The 17,007-nt window shown below is 29.0% G+C and overlaps 1 protein-coding gene across 1 annotated transcript; it reads left to right on the forward strand.

The window, feature by feature from the left end:
• Nucleotides 1–517: 517 nt before the first annotated feature.
• Nucleotides 518–16,955, forward strand: LOC145743817 (nuclear pore complex protein Nup98-Nup96-like). The gene is made up of 35 exons (XM_082561865.1): nucleotides 518–687; nucleotides 813–920; nucleotides 1,064–1,315; nucleotides 2,091–2,294; nucleotides 2,649–2,755; nucleotides 2,860–3,045; nucleotides 3,153–3,245; nucleotides 3,795–3,939; nucleotides 4,250–4,402; nucleotides 4,698–4,879; nucleotides 5,279–5,353; nucleotides 5,519–5,724; nucleotides 6,125–6,283; nucleotides 6,584–6,680; nucleotides 6,890–7,102; nucleotides 7,238–7,376; nucleotides 7,828–7,966; nucleotides 8,271–8,448; nucleotides 8,540–8,953; nucleotides 9,158–9,246; nucleotides 9,693–9,806; nucleotides 9,961–10,047; nucleotides 10,334–10,492; nucleotides 10,729–10,890; nucleotides 11,379–11,731; nucleotides 11,806–12,102; nucleotides 12,697–12,854; nucleotides 12,952–13,092; nucleotides 13,397–13,539; nucleotides 13,975–14,199; nucleotides 14,385–14,451; nucleotides 14,732–14,903; nucleotides 15,271–15,425; nucleotides 15,585–15,708; nucleotides 15,988–16,955. The coding sequence occupies exons 1-35, from the start codon at nucleotides 645–647 to the stop codon at nucleotides 16,209–16,211; spliced, it is 5,763 nt and encodes a 1,920-aa protein (XP_082417991.1). The 5' UTR covers nucleotides 518–644; the 3' UTR covers nucleotides 16,212–16,955.
• Nucleotides 16,956–17,007: the final 52 nt, after the last annotated feature.

Below are 17,007 nucleotides of genomic sequence, written 5' to 3' on the forward strand. Positions count from 1 at the left end.
TTTTGGTATCTTAGATCGTTTTTTTCTTAAGTATTTTGTATTTGCCATGTCTGCATGTGTAAAAAAAGGTTTAAAACTCTTATCTGATAATCAAAATCTAAAGTTGAAATTGTATTAATTATCTAAGTTCTGGCTAAAATATGGATAACATTATTTAAATAATAAGCCAGCAAAATAAAGATTCAAATAAAACTTAAAAAATACTATAGCAGAATAGATAGCTAGATTATTTATGTACAGACATATAACTTACAATTTAAATGTTTAATGTAATTCTTAATTTAGCTACAAAATTTTTACATAATTTAGTCTTTAAATAAACCATCTGACAATGCCATATTTTTCAAAAAAGAAAATAATCAACAAAAGTAATCAATTAACAGATCTTAAAAATAGGTTTTATATTTATTTTTTTAACTATTTATTAATTTAAATTGTTTTCGGCATATCTATATTGTTATTAATTACTTGGCTATTAATTTATTTTTCAATCAACATTTTTATTACAGAATATTGATTGAATTAAATTGTAGGGTTTTTCTGTAGTAAAATAAAGCCATCCACAAATAACTGTGGATTGGTTACAACATTAACAAATACTGTAGATCTTGTTATCATTTCGTTGTTCACGCCAAAACGAAAACATGTATAACCAAAATAAAAGCGGATTTGGAAACTCAACGTTTGGTAATATTTATTTGAAGCAATTTAATTACTGTTTAATTTAACTCGATGTTATATTTTTATTAAAATTTATTTTTTGACAATATTGGCAATAAGAAATTCTGTTCGAATTTTAATTTCTTGTTTAGGGGCCTCTAGTGGTGGTTTATTTGGCAACAAGACAGCGACAAACACAGGTGGATTATTTGGGAATACATCCTCAACTGGAGGTGCATTTGGTTCAACTTCAAATACTGGTAATCTTAAAAAAATATTAGTTTAAAGATTTTTTTATTAAGGATTTGTGACTTTTCTAATTGTTTTCTAGTATTTTTTAGTACTGTTTTTTATGTTATTAAATTGTTACTTTTATTTTTTAAACGTCATTTTTTTGTTAAAGGATTCTCTGGTTTTGGTGCTGGTAACACCAGTAGTGGTAGTATATTCGGAACACCAGCAGCTAAACCAGCTGGTAGTTTATTTGGTACACCAGCCACACAGCAGAGTGCTTTTGGTACTTCAACTTCTACTGGGTTTGGGTCTTCTTCTTTTGGACAAAATAGGACATCCAGTGGACTTTTTGGTAACACTTCTTCAGCTTCAACTTCTGCTTTTGGTGGCGGGAGTGGAGGGTTATTTGGGAGCACTGGAAGTAAGTTTTTTAGCTTTTTTCAAATTTTTTAAATAATTTTCTAAACATTTTGATTTTTTTCAGACTTTTAAAATGCTCTTTTTTCAAACTGTGTTTTTAACAAGATTTTGTAAAAATATTAAACTTTTTTGTAAATATTCTAAAAATTTTGGTAAAACTACTAATATCGAACTGACATCGTACTAGAGTTCTTAAATATAAGCTAAATAGGTTGACATTATTTTATTCGCTTGCGCTTTTTCGCTACTGTTCGTTTTAAATGTCACCAGCTTGTGAGCGAAGATATATGTTTAAATCTCAATCGACTTGAACTTTTTTTACCTTTTCGATCACTCCTAATGACATTTTCATTAAAAAAGTGTTTATATTTTTCGAACATTTAAATATGTATTTCCCAAAACAAAACATCCTAATATAGGAACAATTATACCCAAAATAAGTTTTTTTTCGCTATTTATAAAAAAAAGTTTGCGATTGTTTTGGTTAGTTTATGTAACATTTTTGATTAGGTATTTGCTTAAAAATAGTTCGATCGGGGCCATTTAATATAACCTCGATAGTTAAAATTGTTTATTCGAATGCGTTTGTGCTAAAGGTCGCAGCAAAAAAAATATCTAAATATATTTCTGCGAAAGTTTATTTAGACCGCATAAAACCAGGTTTTCTAGCTTGTAGAGACTACTATTTTACTTTTAAACTGCTGATAAAAAAATATTTTTTTAAAGTTTCAATAAATTAATTTTTTTTTTGTAATAACTGTGTACAATTTTTAAAGGCGCATTCGGCCAACAGCAACAGCAGACAGGGACAGGGCACACCAAGTTTACACCGTTTGTTGGGTCAGATAACATGATGAAAAGTGGAGTACAAAGTAACATACAAACCAGACATCAATGTGTAACTGCTATGAAGGAATACGAACAAAAAAGTTTTGAGGAACTGAGAGTAGAGGATTATGTTGCAAATAGAAAAGGGCCAGGTAATAAAATTTATTGTTAAAAATAAATAAAGGTTTTATAGAATATTGGTTTTTGTATTGTTAAATTTTACATACAAAGCAAATGGTTCGTATTAGTTATCAGACAAAAATATTTTAAAACTTTATATTTGATAATAATGTTAATTTAAAAATTCAAGTATTTTGTTAATCTTTGTAATTATATTACATTTTTTAAAATAGATAATTGTATGCTTTATAAAAAAAACATGTTATTAAACTTATACATATTAATTTTCAAGATAAATTTATACAGATAAGACATTTATGATATTAGTATTAAATACATACAATTTTTGAAATATTATCCAATTTATTTAAACTAATTACTTTTAGGTACAGGTGGTTCCTCATTTGGAACAAGTGCAACAATAGCTAGTTCAGGTGGTTTTAGTTTTGGCCAGAAATCTACTGCAAGTGGAGGATTATTTGGAGCATCTAAGGTAGGCTAATACTACAACAATTTGTCCTTTTTGTCAGATTTTTTATTTGTTTTAAAATTGACATAGGGCATTAGAAATAATAAAATTTTTAAATCTTTTTTTAGCCTGCTTTTGGCAATGCAGCTTCTGGCAGTCTTTTCGGGACCAACACATCGAGCAGCAGTGGTAGCTTATTTGGGTCCACTGCCAAGCCAGCGTTTGGTGCAGCCACAACCTCTGCTTCGGTATTTGGGTTTGGTGCTCCATCATCGACTGGTGGTTCTTTGTTTGGCAGCACAGCCAATAAACCGGTTAGTATTTATTTTTAAAGTTTAATTTTTTATGTTAATAATTTTTCACATTTTTTTTTGAAAGTATAAATATATATTCTTGTAATTCTAAAATTTAAATTTTTCAGGCTGGTTCAGTATTTGGCAACACTCAAACTTCGTCGGGTGGACTATTTGGCAACACTGCTGCCTCTAGTGGCGGTTTTGGAACAGGGGGCTCAGTAAGTAAATTGTTTTTTTTTTTTCAAGGTTGACTTTTTAATTTTTTTAGAGTTTTTTTATTCTTATTTTTAAATCTTTAAAATATGTTAGAATCAAAGCCCTTTTTTTAAATTCAATTTTGGTATGACTATATATGATTTGTAAAAAAAATCTTAATAGGATATGGTTAAAATTTCGCATTTAATAAAATACCCAACTATTTAAAACTTTTTTCACTCAAATAAATTCACTCGGTTGTTAATAATTAAACTCAAATAACTGTTTACTCAGTCTACTTAAGCTTTTTTTGCACAAAATCCGAGTCCATTTCTTTTGAAATCCAATATTGGTGTTTGTGACCAAATCTTTATTACTGATTAATAAATAAAGCTCTGGCTGTTGGCAATTATTAAATATATATTAATAATAAATTAGTTTGTTTTTTGATCATTTAAATATAGATGTATTTATTTATAGGCTATATTATTGAGATATATTATTTATTTTGTTTAAATCATTAGATTTTTCATTTTTTTTCAAAATTATTTGAAAATCGATATTTTTTTTAGAATTTATTTGGAAACAAGACCACAGGTTTCGGAACGACTACCACAGCTAGCAGTGGGTTTGGTGGGAGTAATTTATTCGGGGGTACGCAGGCCAAAGCCCCGTTATTTGGAAGCGGTGGGACTGGATTTGGAGCCACAAACACAAGTAAGAATTGTGTCAAAAAAATGGTTTTGTTTTGCCAGTTTTATTTATTAATTAGTGGTTAATTATTTGTGATATTGTGGTTAACCTTTATAAACCCTAATTATTTAATGTTGTTAGTAAATGTGAAAGGCTATAAAATATTTTTTATATTGGTGGATTTATAATTAAACACAAATTTAAAATAAATATAAATTCGACTTTTTTTTTGTTTTGAAAATATTTAGAGGTAAATTTACTGATCACAAGTTTCGTTTCATTATCAATATTCTAACAATCGTTTTGTAATAATATAATCTTCTTTTTTCTTCAGATGCTCTTGGAGGTGGATCCTTGTTTGGGAACAAATCCGTCGGATTCGGAGCAACAGCAACGAGCAACACTGGTTCAAGTTTATTTGGGAACACTGCAACTCAAAATAAAAGTTTATTCGGTGGATTTGGAACTGGAGCATCTAACACTTTGGGTAAAATTTTTTTTTTTTTTTTATATATTTATTTTTCTCAATGTGGGAAGGTCGACTTTATGATTAAACATAGAATAACATTTGTTACCCTGACCCAGTCTTAAGTTGCCCTTGTCAGTTTTGAATATAATTGATTATGATTGCCTGTTAATTAAGCTGCTGATTAAGTGTTGGCTTAGCAGGACTTCATTTTATTTATAGCACCTTAGCCAAGGGCGCTACAGCATAACAGCAATTTGGTAGCAACACAAGTGGTTTATATATTTTTAAATAAAAAAAAAAAAAAAAATTTTAGGTACATCATCAGCCTTTTCATTCTCTTCTTCTACCAACACATTAGGTGGGTCAACTTTGGGCAGTTTTGGTGCTACTTCGGGGCAGGGTGGGTTGTTTGGGACTCAAAATACAGCTCAGGGTGCAACTCAGGGTCTTGCTTTGCCATCAGCAAGTAATCAACAATCAGCTCATATGTTACAGGTTAATTTATTCACAATTTTTAAATATTTCTTTAAAGTCCTATTTTGGCAATTTTTTTTGACTAAAAACTTGATAAAAGTACTAGCTTGTATACACTCACTACGCTAACTAGTATTTTCTACGTCACACAAAAAAATATGGTAACCTGGTTTTTGGTGTTCAATATTTCCAGTATTTTTTGAAAATTAAATTGTAAGTACCACAGATATTTTTTATAGGTTCTAAAGCCATTTTATGATTCAGTGTCAACCATACTAACCTGCTGTATACATCACTTACAAAATTGCAAAACTCTCCGATATAGCACTTTAAATTTTACTAAAAATAACAATAACATTTTTTTTACTTTATTTTTTTTTTATGTTTTAAAGTTGATTAAATTTATTTAATTATTTTTAGGCTTTGATGTCGGCTCCTTTCGGCAATTCACCTTTGTTTAAAAATTCTTTAACTGATCCAGAGAAGAGAAAAGAGGTAGAATATTTTTTGTTATTTTTGTTAAAAATATAAAGACTTAAAAATGATCAACTAACAATAAAAAAAAAATTTAAATAAAAAAGTCAAAAAAATTGAAGATTTTATTAATTATTTAATTAATTGATGATTTAAAAATTTGGTAAATTTAAAAAAAAAATGTAGGCTTTAAAACCCACCAACCCAAGTGCTCAAAAAGCTGCCATTCAATCCCCACTTTACCGCATCAACTCCGGTCCAACTGCCAAGATCAAGTTAAAAGCAAGAGGTGGAGGATCTCTTGGATCTTCCGGAGGAAAACCACATCAGTTGTTTGCAGGTTTGGAGCAAGAGGAAGAAGCTGCGATTAGCAACAGGAGTTTTGTTGGGAGGTAAAAATGTTTAAATTAAATTTTTAAAGAAGTTTTTTTTAAATCGACATTTTAAGGAAGAAAGGGAATTAAACTAATAGTGCTTCTACTCGGCGTTTAAATGTTTTTGGGAAAAAATGGGTAAATGGGGCAAGAATGGGTTAGAAGGGCTAGAATATGGGTAAGTGGGGTTAGAATATATGTAAGGGGGGCTAGAATATGGGTAAGTGGGTCTGGAATTTGGGTAAGTTGGGCTAGGATATGGGTAAGTTGGTCTAGAATGGGGGTTGGTGGGGCCAAAATAGTACATGTTTTCTTAGCTTTATTTATTAAACATTTTTTTTTAAATGCAGACTTGAAATTTCCCTAATTTAAACAATACAAAAATTATAAAGAAGTTAAAGAAATTTATAATCAATAGGTCAAGTGTGAAAAGGTTAATGATCAAGGTGACCCCTAACAGTGAAAGTTACCCGGGGACTCCCCGTGGGTCTTCTACCTCTTCTTCATCGACTCGAGGTTCGATTCCCTCAAACTCCAACGAGTTTCAAACCTTTAACGACAAGGATCATAATGACAGGTCAGTGGAAATTTTTATTTTTATGGAGTTTGTATATTTGCACAAACTTGTATAGTACGTAAACAGCCACTATAATTCGACTTTTATTAACAAAAAATAGAAATTAAACATTGTTTTAAATATTGTTGGTTTATTAAAAAATGATCGCAAAACCATACTTATATTCTGTACATTTTGCAAACATTTTTCAGATTTTTAGGACCTTTTTTTTCAATTTGTCATTAAATTGATTTTACTTTTAAAATTTCTTATATAAGTATTTTCAATTTAATAACTTAAATTTTTTTCCCAAAATTATAGTAACACTCACCCTATGAAAGTTTACCAACCACCACCTGGTAAAGGACCAATTGTGGACACACCAGTTCAAGCCAGAAACATTCAAATACAACAAACTGTAAGTTTTTTTTTCGGTTAAAAAAATATTTTTTATTGTTCAGTTGGGTTAAAATAATATAGGTAACCTATATAGTCTTTTAAATTAATAAATTTAAATAAATAAAACCCTTTTTATATTAGGTGTTATTCAATCTATAGATTTAAAAACAATACAAATTTAACAATCAAGTTTTTTAATAAAAAAGATTAAAATAATATTTTTTTAAGGTTGAAAATGGGCAACAACCTTTAGAGCAACAACAAATCCCAACTCAGGGTCTTTCCCAAAACCGAGACTTAGATGATACCATGGTTGCTCTCAACGTTCGAACCTCTGCTTCCCGTCTGTCTCCCGTGGCAACCACATCTCCCACGGCAACCAAGGAGAGGTTAAAATCCTTGGAGGAAGATCTGAGAGCGGAAGAAGACGCAGAAGTTGTTGTGAGTGTAATTTTTAAAAAAATTTTACACCAGTTAATCTACAAGCTGGTTTATTATTAACCAGACCTGGTTATTTTACCATCTTAAGTTTATAGGAGGTGGTTAATAAAAAACATAATTTTTTAAAAATTTTAGACCAATAATGTTCCACATCCAGCTGGTATAATATTAACCAGAGCTGGTTATTTTACCATCCCTAGTATGAGAGAGTTGGTTAAAATGGTGGATCAAAATGGTTGCTGTAAAGTTCACAATTTTACCATTGGAAGAACTGGTGGGTTAAAATGGTTGTAGGTTAAAGTTATCTGGTTAATTTTAAATTGGTTTTAATCTAAAAATTGGTGCCAGTTTTATATTGTAATAGTATTGCCTATACACAAGAAAAATAATTTTGTTTTTAATTTTTAGAATACTTTTTTTCTTTTTTTTAAATATTTTTTCAACTAAAAAATGGATTTTGTCTAAAACAAATTTTCAAATTTTAATTTATAATTTTTACAATTTAATTTAAATTTTTTTTTTTACTTATTATTTGTTATATATTTGTAAAAACATATACCTTAAAACAACTAATTTTTTTTGTACTTACAAATTTTGAACATTTTTATTCGAACTTTCATATTTGTAGAAGTCTGTTTGTAATTTTTTTCCGTTGTATTTAGTTTTTTTTATAATTAATAAAAAGGGATTTTATCTGAAAATAATTTTCAAATTTAAATTTTTAGGTTATGGTTCGGTTTATTTTGATGGGGAGGTTGATTTAACAAATATCGATCTCGACTCAATTGTCCAAATTCGAAGAAAAGAAATCACAGTGTATCCAGATGATAATAATAAACCTCCATTAGGAGAAGGATTAAACAGGTAAATTTTTCTTTTTTTTTATAATTCAAATCACTACCCGGTAGTGTCTTGTTGGCAGACTACAAGCTATCAGGTTTTGGGTTCGAGGCACACCAATGCCACATTATTCGCCCTTAAGCTTGGCGTTTACATAAGGCTCAAAACAGCACACCTCTGCCCACTATAAATATAAAAATTTATTACTTAAGAAGATACGAAAAAAAATGCACTAAAAATAATATATATCTTACAGCCTTTAACGAAAGAAAATTTAAAGAATTGTAAATTTGAAAAATTTGAATACAAATTATAATTTTTTTTGCAGACGAGCAGAGGTGACTTTAGACAGCGTGTGGCCCACTGATAAAACCACCCACACCCCTCTCACTGACCCCGACAGATTAGCCCAAATGGGGTGGGGGGATAAATTGGAAAGAACCACAACGAAAATGGGGGCAAAATTTTTGGAGTATCGACCGGATACTGGATCATGGGTTTTTCAGGTTTAGAAAAAAAAATTCTATTTTCTAAATTTTAAAATCGATAAAAAATGAAAAATATTTAATTTATCATTTATTTTTTACCATTATTTAGGTGAACCATTTTTCAAAATATGGTCTGCTAGATAGTGATGACGAGGAACCAGATAAATTGGTTAAAATACCAACCAAAAAACCACTCGAACCTTTACAAAACAACAAACAACCACAAAAATTACCAACCCAAAAACCACCAGTAAAGACCACTCCTCTATGGTCTACACCAATCGTAAATGATGGACCAGTTGTTGAAAAATCACCAGTTAAAATGGTTGTTGGTCTTGGTGGTGAAGGGGATGATGTTTTCACTACAAAAACACCAGATAAGAACCATTCTAATGTCATGGAGTTTGACCATGAACCAGCTAAAAGACCAGATGACCATGTACACCATACAAATGGTCAACAGTTGTTACCATCTTCTCACAGAATGGCTTTTGCTATGGGAGTTAACACACAAAGAGTTCAGGTAAAAAAGTTTTTAAATTTATCAAAAAAATTATTTAAAAAAAATTTTTGATATTTTGTTATGTTAAAAAAATGAACTACTATCACATATTTGGTAGCTTTATATATTAACTTACAATACTATTTAAATGGTATTACTAGTACTGGTTCAATCCATTTAGAGATTTTTAACAAATCATTAATTTTGTTTTTAAATTATTTTTAGTCAATGAAACAATCATTTTTTGTTGATGAGGAAGAAAACGAAAATCTAAAAGAAGTTTCCGACAATGTTTTTACATCACCAATGTTAGGGTAAATAATAGTTACCTCTAGTTAAACTTATTTTTTTATTTTAATTGTTAGAAAAATTTTATAAAATTTTGTTTGCAATGGTATACTCTAAAACGGAGGTTTTCAACTTGGGGGTCGCAACCCCTGTGGGGGTCACGAGCCTTTTTTCTATGGGTCGAGAAGGCTTTCGATGTACAATAAAAAACATTCACTAATGTTGCTGTCAATGTGTTTAAATTTAATACACGAGTCTTTGTTTAGCAGAGTGATATCATTTAATTTTTTTAGTCATTTTTATTTCGCGTTGTGAATTAACACCATTACATAAATTTAGCTAAAATTTTAAAAGGAGGTCGTTTGATTGTATTGGGTTGCGAAGTGGGTCGCTGTATAAAAAAGGTTGAAAACCACTGCTATAAAGGATTTTAATATTTTTTTTGTAATTCTACCTTTTTAAAATTTTTTAGGAGAAATTTTGGGACTTCACCTGCCTTGCTTCCACCTCAGTCTGACGTTGCTTCAAGGTTGAGCGATTTTGTTAATAAATCGAGGACAAACACTCCCAGTACACCGGACATCACGTAAATTAAAACTTTTTTCTTTATTACAACAATTCGAAAAAAATGGCAAAAAAATTTTTTTTTTGCTTACAGTTATTGTACATTCTATATATATACTTAAAGTTGTAAAGGTCTTATAATTATTTTTAATTTTTTTTCGTTTTGACCTTTTTAGAAAACTGAAGAAAATAGTTGAACATAAAAGATTAAAAACAGTTTCCAGTTTGGATATTTCACAACCTCAAACTCCAGCATTTTTAAAGTAAGTTTGCATTTCAATGGAAATTAATATTTCGATATATTTTTTGTGTAAATTATTACCTTTTTCTTTTTTGGTTTTGAATTGCTTTTAAAAGTTTTTTTTTTTCTAAAAATAAAATATAATTTACAACCAAAACAATTTTTTATTATGTATAAACTTTCCTATTTTTTTTCTAAAATCAAAATATAATAACAACTATTTCTGTAAACGAAATGTCAAAAAACACCATGTTAAAGTTATATATACTCTTACTTACACCTTTAAAGTAAAGTTTTCTAATTTTTAGATCAAAAAATATGCAGCCATCTCCTTCCCTTGAACTTAGTTTAAACCAAATAAAATCCCCTCAACTTAACATCAGACAAAAGTTAAGAGCCCCCACTCTATCTTCTGTTAGAAGAAAAATTAACCCTGTTATTCCAAGGTTACAGTTACATAAAGAAAGGTGAATAAAAAGTTTTTAAAATTTGATAAGACATAGTTAGTTATTTAATGCATTGTTATTTAATTGTAGGCAACATAACATATTTTTTTTTATTTACACATTTTTTCTATTTTAGATACGAATAAATTTTATTTTAAAACATTTTTTCTTCAATTTTAAATTTCTAAAATGGGCCAACTGTATTTATATTTTCAATTATTTTTTATAACATTTTTACAAAATTCATTTTTTTTTAGAATGGCATGTGATGCTAGTTTGTTTATGGGTCGATCTTTTAGAGTTGGTTGGGGACCGAATTGGTCGTTTGTACATACTGGAAGTATTAAAACCAAATCCAATATTCAACTTAATCATTCCGAACAATTCGGTTTATTTTCTCCTTCTACTTTTAACCATCAGTAAGCGAAAAATTTTAGAAAATTTAAAAATAAATAAATTCTTTTTTTTTTAAATAAAAAATGTATAAATAAATTTTACTTTCAACTAAAATTACTGCTAGTATAAATTTATGGGTGTTTGTTAAAATTTTTTCGATGGCTTTTATTTCATGGTTGTCGGACAATATATTATTACAATCCTTGCTAATTTTCTCATGTACTTTATGGTCCTAGTTAATTCTTCTTCGTACTTCACAGTCCTAACTAATTCTCTCTTGTACTTTACAGTCCTAACTAATTCTCTCTTGTACTTTACAGTCCTAACTAATTCTCTCTTGTACTTTACAGTCCTAGTTTTTTTCGAAAACTGCAAAGTAAAGCCCAAAGGATCCAATTTTTTTAAATTATCATAAATTAAGTAAAAAAAAACGCATTTATATATTTTATACACTTTGAATGTTCTAGCCAAACTTTTTTTAATATTAACTAATAAAAATACTTTTTTACAGATCTGAAGACCAGAATTTCTCTGTCAGCATACGTTCGATAAAAACTTCAAATTCAAAACAAACCCAAAACCCTTTATCCATCAATTCCGCTCCTCAATCTGTTGAAACTTTACTTCTAGAAGCTGCATTGTTACACAGTGATGTCATAGACTGTACTAATGACACCACAATGGATGTAAATGAGCCAATGAGCATGCTCGATGCCAGTATGATGAACAGCACGAGGGGTAAATCGAGCAGAAAAAGTATTCTGCCGGTTTTAACTCCAAATGAGAACACTGATATTCTGGCAGAATATGCAAGGATTACTTGGAATAACTGGGAAAACTCCGTTGCTTGTAATTCTGCTAATGGTAAGACAAAAAAATTAATTTTATATATTTTTTGAAATTTTAATTTTTTTTTAAACTTAAAATAATTTTTTTAGAGCAAGCTCTTGTTCAACACCTAGTGTTCAGTTTATGCAATGCATTATGGGGTCGATTTACTCTCGACGATTTCACCGAAATTACTCTCGAGGACCCTGTTCTTTACCCCCATCAAATGGCTCGCAAGAAAGCTCTTATTTTGTGGCTCTCTACAGCCATCAGTGGTGACAGTGTGTTAGGGGTGAGAGAGTGGTTGGCAAGCGATCGTCATGGTATTGATGATGTCATGAGGAAAGTTCTTGATTGTTTATATGAGGGAAGAATTGAGAGAGCGGTTGAAAACTGCATTAAATCAGGTTTGTGGATTTTTTTGTTTAATTTATTTTTTTGTGTTTGGTTCCTTATATAAAAAATATTTTTTTATTATTTGTATGATTTGGCTTGTTAGTGTAAAATGAATTATTTTATGACATTATACTATTTTAAATATTTTTTATTACTTCTAAATTACTTCAGTAGCCTAACCACTTTAACGTGATGTTGATTTATAGGTGTTGAATGTTAAATCAAATTTTAATTGTGATTTGGGCTTAAATAGGTATCAATAACTTAAAAACAGTAAGTACTTACTTGCAATGGGAATCGAACTCAAGATCCAAATCTTAAATAAAAACACTTGCCTATTGTGTTTTGCTCTTATATAGGTATCAATAACTTAAGAACAGTACTTACTTGCAATGGGAATCGAACCCAAGATCCGAATCTTAAATAAAAACACTTGCCAATTGTGTTTTGTTCTTATATAAGTAACAATAAGTGTCTTGCTTAAGGCCTTAAGGACACTACTTAACTGCAATGGGAATCGAACACAAGATCCCAAATCTTAAAGAAAAGTAATTTCCAAAAATTGTATCTAATATTATCAACTTATTTTAATATTTTATTTAAAGGTAACGGAAGATTAGCTTTACTTATATCTCAATCTTGTGCAAGTTTGACAAACAGAGTTGCTTTATCCAAACAACTTATAACTTGGAGTAACAGTCAGGCTGACCAATTTATTTCTGATTCCACTTTGAAAATTTATTCAATTCTTGCTGGAAAACCTGTGAGCATATTTTATGTGAAATTATTAAAAAAAAATTTTTTAGAAATTTATTCGAAAAAATTTTGAAATATTTTCTAAAATTTTTTTATTTTTTTAGATGTGGTTATCGAGTAAAGGTAGTATAAACACATGTGAGAATATAGACTGGAAGCGAAGTTTATTAGTCCATCTTAAATTTATCGCTGAACCGGTAGCACCAATTACTGATGGAATTCAGTTATTTAAAACTGCATGGAAGGTAAATTTTAAAATCTAACCTAAATTTTAAAACAAATTTTTGATTTTGAGCATATTTTTTTAATGTTTTTTTATATGCTGACTGTTGTATTTTTTTAAATTATGTTTTTATTAGTGCTCAGGTTCACTATTAAAAAAAATTGATGATGTTTGTTAAATGTAGCAATTTAGAATTTAAAAAAATAGCAATTTAGAATTTTAACGGTTGTTTAAAAAATTCAAAAAAAAAAGTTTTTAAATTCAAAAAAAAAAAGTTTTTAAATTTTTGCTATTTAAAAAAAATTAACAAAAATATTTTAATTTAGGGCAAGAGTGAATATGGAATATATAGCTGTGCACCTGTACCTACTTATATTGAAAATAAAAGAAATTCACTTAACAGCAATGAACCTGAGAGTAGTAAGAAAAGAGATATCTGCTACCACCTACTACAACTTTATTTAAAAAGGTAAAAACATAAAATTTTTGAATTTTAGAGATTTTGTTAATCAGACTTTTTTATTTTTTCCAACAATTTTTTTTATTAATTATTTATCCTTGATGTGGAAAGGTCAACTTCACGACCTAAACTTAGAGAAACATCTGTTACCCTGACCCAGTCACAAGTTAACTTTGACAGTTTTGGATATTATAAATTAGAATGGCCCGATAATTACGCTGCTAATGAATGGTTTGATAAGCAATGGTTTATAGCGCTTTTCTCAAGGGCGCTACAGAATGAGATCATTGGGTATCGAACCCATAACCTTATGTTGTGAAGCCAAATGTTTGGACCACTGCACTATGCTGCCAGTAAATGTATGCTAATACCACTTTTAGTTTTAAATTTCTATTTTTATTTATAATTTTGACCCGAAATTTTACAAAAAAAATCTTTTTTTAGGTCCCATCGTTTGGACACCACTTTATGCACTGCAACAAATAATTCTTCCCCCCTTGACCACAGCACTTCGTGGCACGTCTGGCGTGCCATGTACTCATGTGGCTACCGGCACCATGTCATGCCACAAACTTGTGTGGCACTTCACCGGTCATATGCGGCACAGTTAGAGGCTAGTGGCTTGTGGCATCAGGCGGTATTTGTACTTATGCATATACAAGATAACAGGTATTGTATTTGAGATTCAATATTTTTGAATTTTTTTATTTTTTTTAATAATTTTTATTAATTTCTGGCAAAATGGATCCTTGGTTAGATAGCCTATACAAGATAGTAGAAAATTTTTTATTTAAAATTTATTTTATATATTGATTTAACGAAAAAATTATTAATTTTTTTTAATAAAATTTTAGGGAAAGGGAATCCTTGGTTAGATCAGTTCTTGGACGTCATGTGATCGCTGGCTCAACCAATCAGGAGGTAGCATTTAATTTCTGATTTACATTCAAAATTTACACAATTTAAAAAAATTTTTCGGTAATTTCTTATGAACTACCAAATGTCAGTAGAATTTTAATAAAATATGACATAATTCTTTAAGATTGTGACCAGTCTTTAACAGTCTTTTTTTTTTTTTTTTATTTTATAGGTCTATAAATTGGAGGATACATATATACATATACCATCCATAAAGTTCATTATAAATAGATCGGCAATGTAAAATAATATTTTTAAATTTATTTTTTTTTTAATATTTCAGGATCGGGAAATATTTGTAACAAATGAGTTGGGAGTTCCTGAAGTTTGGATTCACGAAAGTAAAGCCTTAAATGCAAGATATAAATCTCAGTATAAGTTATATGCCCAACATCTCTTACTAGCAAACTGTTGGAGGGCTGGTCATGATGTTATAATGAGAAAAGTAGCTTCAGGTATTTACTATAGTTTCAACTTTTTAAAATTTAATTTAAATAAAAAAAAAATTTATAACTATATATATCTTTATCCTCGATGTGGGAAAGTCGAATGCGCGACCTAAACATAGAGTAACATCAGTTACCCCGACCCAGTCTCAAGTTGCCTTTGACAGTTTGGGATATTATAAATTTTAATTGCCTAATAATTAAATTTTAATTAAGTACTGGCTCAGCAGAAGTTTTTAAAGTCTATAGTGCCTTACTCAAAGGCGCTACAGCATAAGATAAGTGGGAATGGAACCCAAGAACTCATGTAGTGACGCCAAGTAATTAAAACTCCTTGCTGCTGGTTAATTTATTAATTTAAATTTTTACTTTTTAGATGCACTGATCCATGACAGATTAGATGATTTATGCGATTTGTTACACATGATCGATCAACCAGAAAGGACAAAGCTTGTCCCTGATTGGCTATTGGGAGGAAAATTGTTTCTCGATTTCGTCGATGCTATAAAAAAAGTCCGGTATTTAAAACAAGTAAGTTTTAGTTAAATTTTATCCTTTTTTAGCCAAATTTATTAAATTTTTAGTATTTACTGGAATTAAAAAAATATAAATTTACAAAATTTAACTTTCTCAAATATTTTAATTTTAAATAATTCTTTTTTAAATTTAAGTTTTTTTTCTTTTTTTCAGAATGAAATTTCGTCCAGAGAAATGGAAAAAATTTTAGAAGAAGTTCAGATTAACGTTGTATCTTTATGCAAGAGGGTTTCTAATTTAAAGTGTTATAACGAAAAAGATCAACTAGCAAGAGCTGGTATGTAAAATTTTTACTTAAAATAAAAATTAATTAATAGTTTTTTTTTGGCCCAAAATTTTATAAAAAAAAATATTTTTTTAGTATTTTAACACAAAAATAATTCAAATGTATTTTAAGAAATTTTTAACACTACGTAAAAATGTTAGCAAAATTAACACAAATGTGATCCTAAATGTTATGAAATTTTATAAATCTTAAATTTATTTAAATGTTTCATTAATATATTAAAACAATATCGATCTTAATTTTATTTAAATTTTGTTAATTTATTTTTAGAAATTTCCAAACAGTTTCTTAACCTTCACCAGACAATCTCAGAATTATATCAGCAACTTCATGACACCCCCAATTTTGACCCAAGCCATAAATCCCATGTTACTATAAACCCCGTTCCTTTTAACATTAATTTGCCAGAGGATTATGCCTTACAAGAACTGAGAAAGTTAACACATAATCATTTTGTGCAACTTGTATCACGATCAAGTGACGGGAACGATTGAGTTAAAACTGGATTTAAACCGGTTTAAACCGGATTTAAAAAGTCACTGAAAATTGAATTTTTTAAAAAAATTCAGAACTGAAATTTTCAACAAAAATGTGAACTTATATGAATTTGGAGAAGTGGTGACAAAAATATTAAAATTCATAAAATATTAAAAAAGAATTAAAAAAGTTGGATTTTGGATAAAAATGCAACTTTTTTTATATAAACTTAATTCTATTTTTGAATTCTAGTGAACTTATATCTCAATTTACCAAGTGCTTACCTATTTATATATCCTAATTTCTAACTAAAAATGCAACATGAATACGCCTAGTACATTTACATACTTTAGAGCTGTTTAAAAAACATCGCGCTGTTGCGAAAGCGAATCTAAAAATTTACAAAAAATCTGTAATTTAAGACCTAAATATAATGCAATATTCTGTTAGGTGATAAAATATATTTCCTTTTTTGTGTTCTAAAATTCTGCCCTATATTTTCTTACGCTGTTTTTTCGTGTATTTCTGTTTGTTAACATTGCCAAAAGCGATACAAAACCCGCGCGTCGACGCTAATTTTAATTTCAAAACAACCAAAATTTAAGAAAACATTTAAGTTTTCCACTGTAGTGTTTTGAAATTATGTAATTTTTGGTTCAAAGTTCAATATTATTTTTCATTCTACACGATTGTTTATGCCTACAACATATCGTGAGCGTATTTGTGTTTTCTCTCATCTCAATAAACATATCTTTTGCGAAATTTTACAAAATTTTGTTGTAATTAAAAGTGTATGTGAACCTAAGTAGGCTA

The sequence above is a fragment of the Corella eumyota genome, chromosome 2 (assembly GCF_963082875.1).
Source record: "Corella eumyota chromosome 2, kaCorEumy4.1, whole genome shotgun sequence".
In the NCBI taxonomy this organism is placed as follows: Eukaryota; Metazoa; Chordata; class Ascidiacea; order Phlebobranchia; family Corellidae; genus Corella; species Corella eumyota.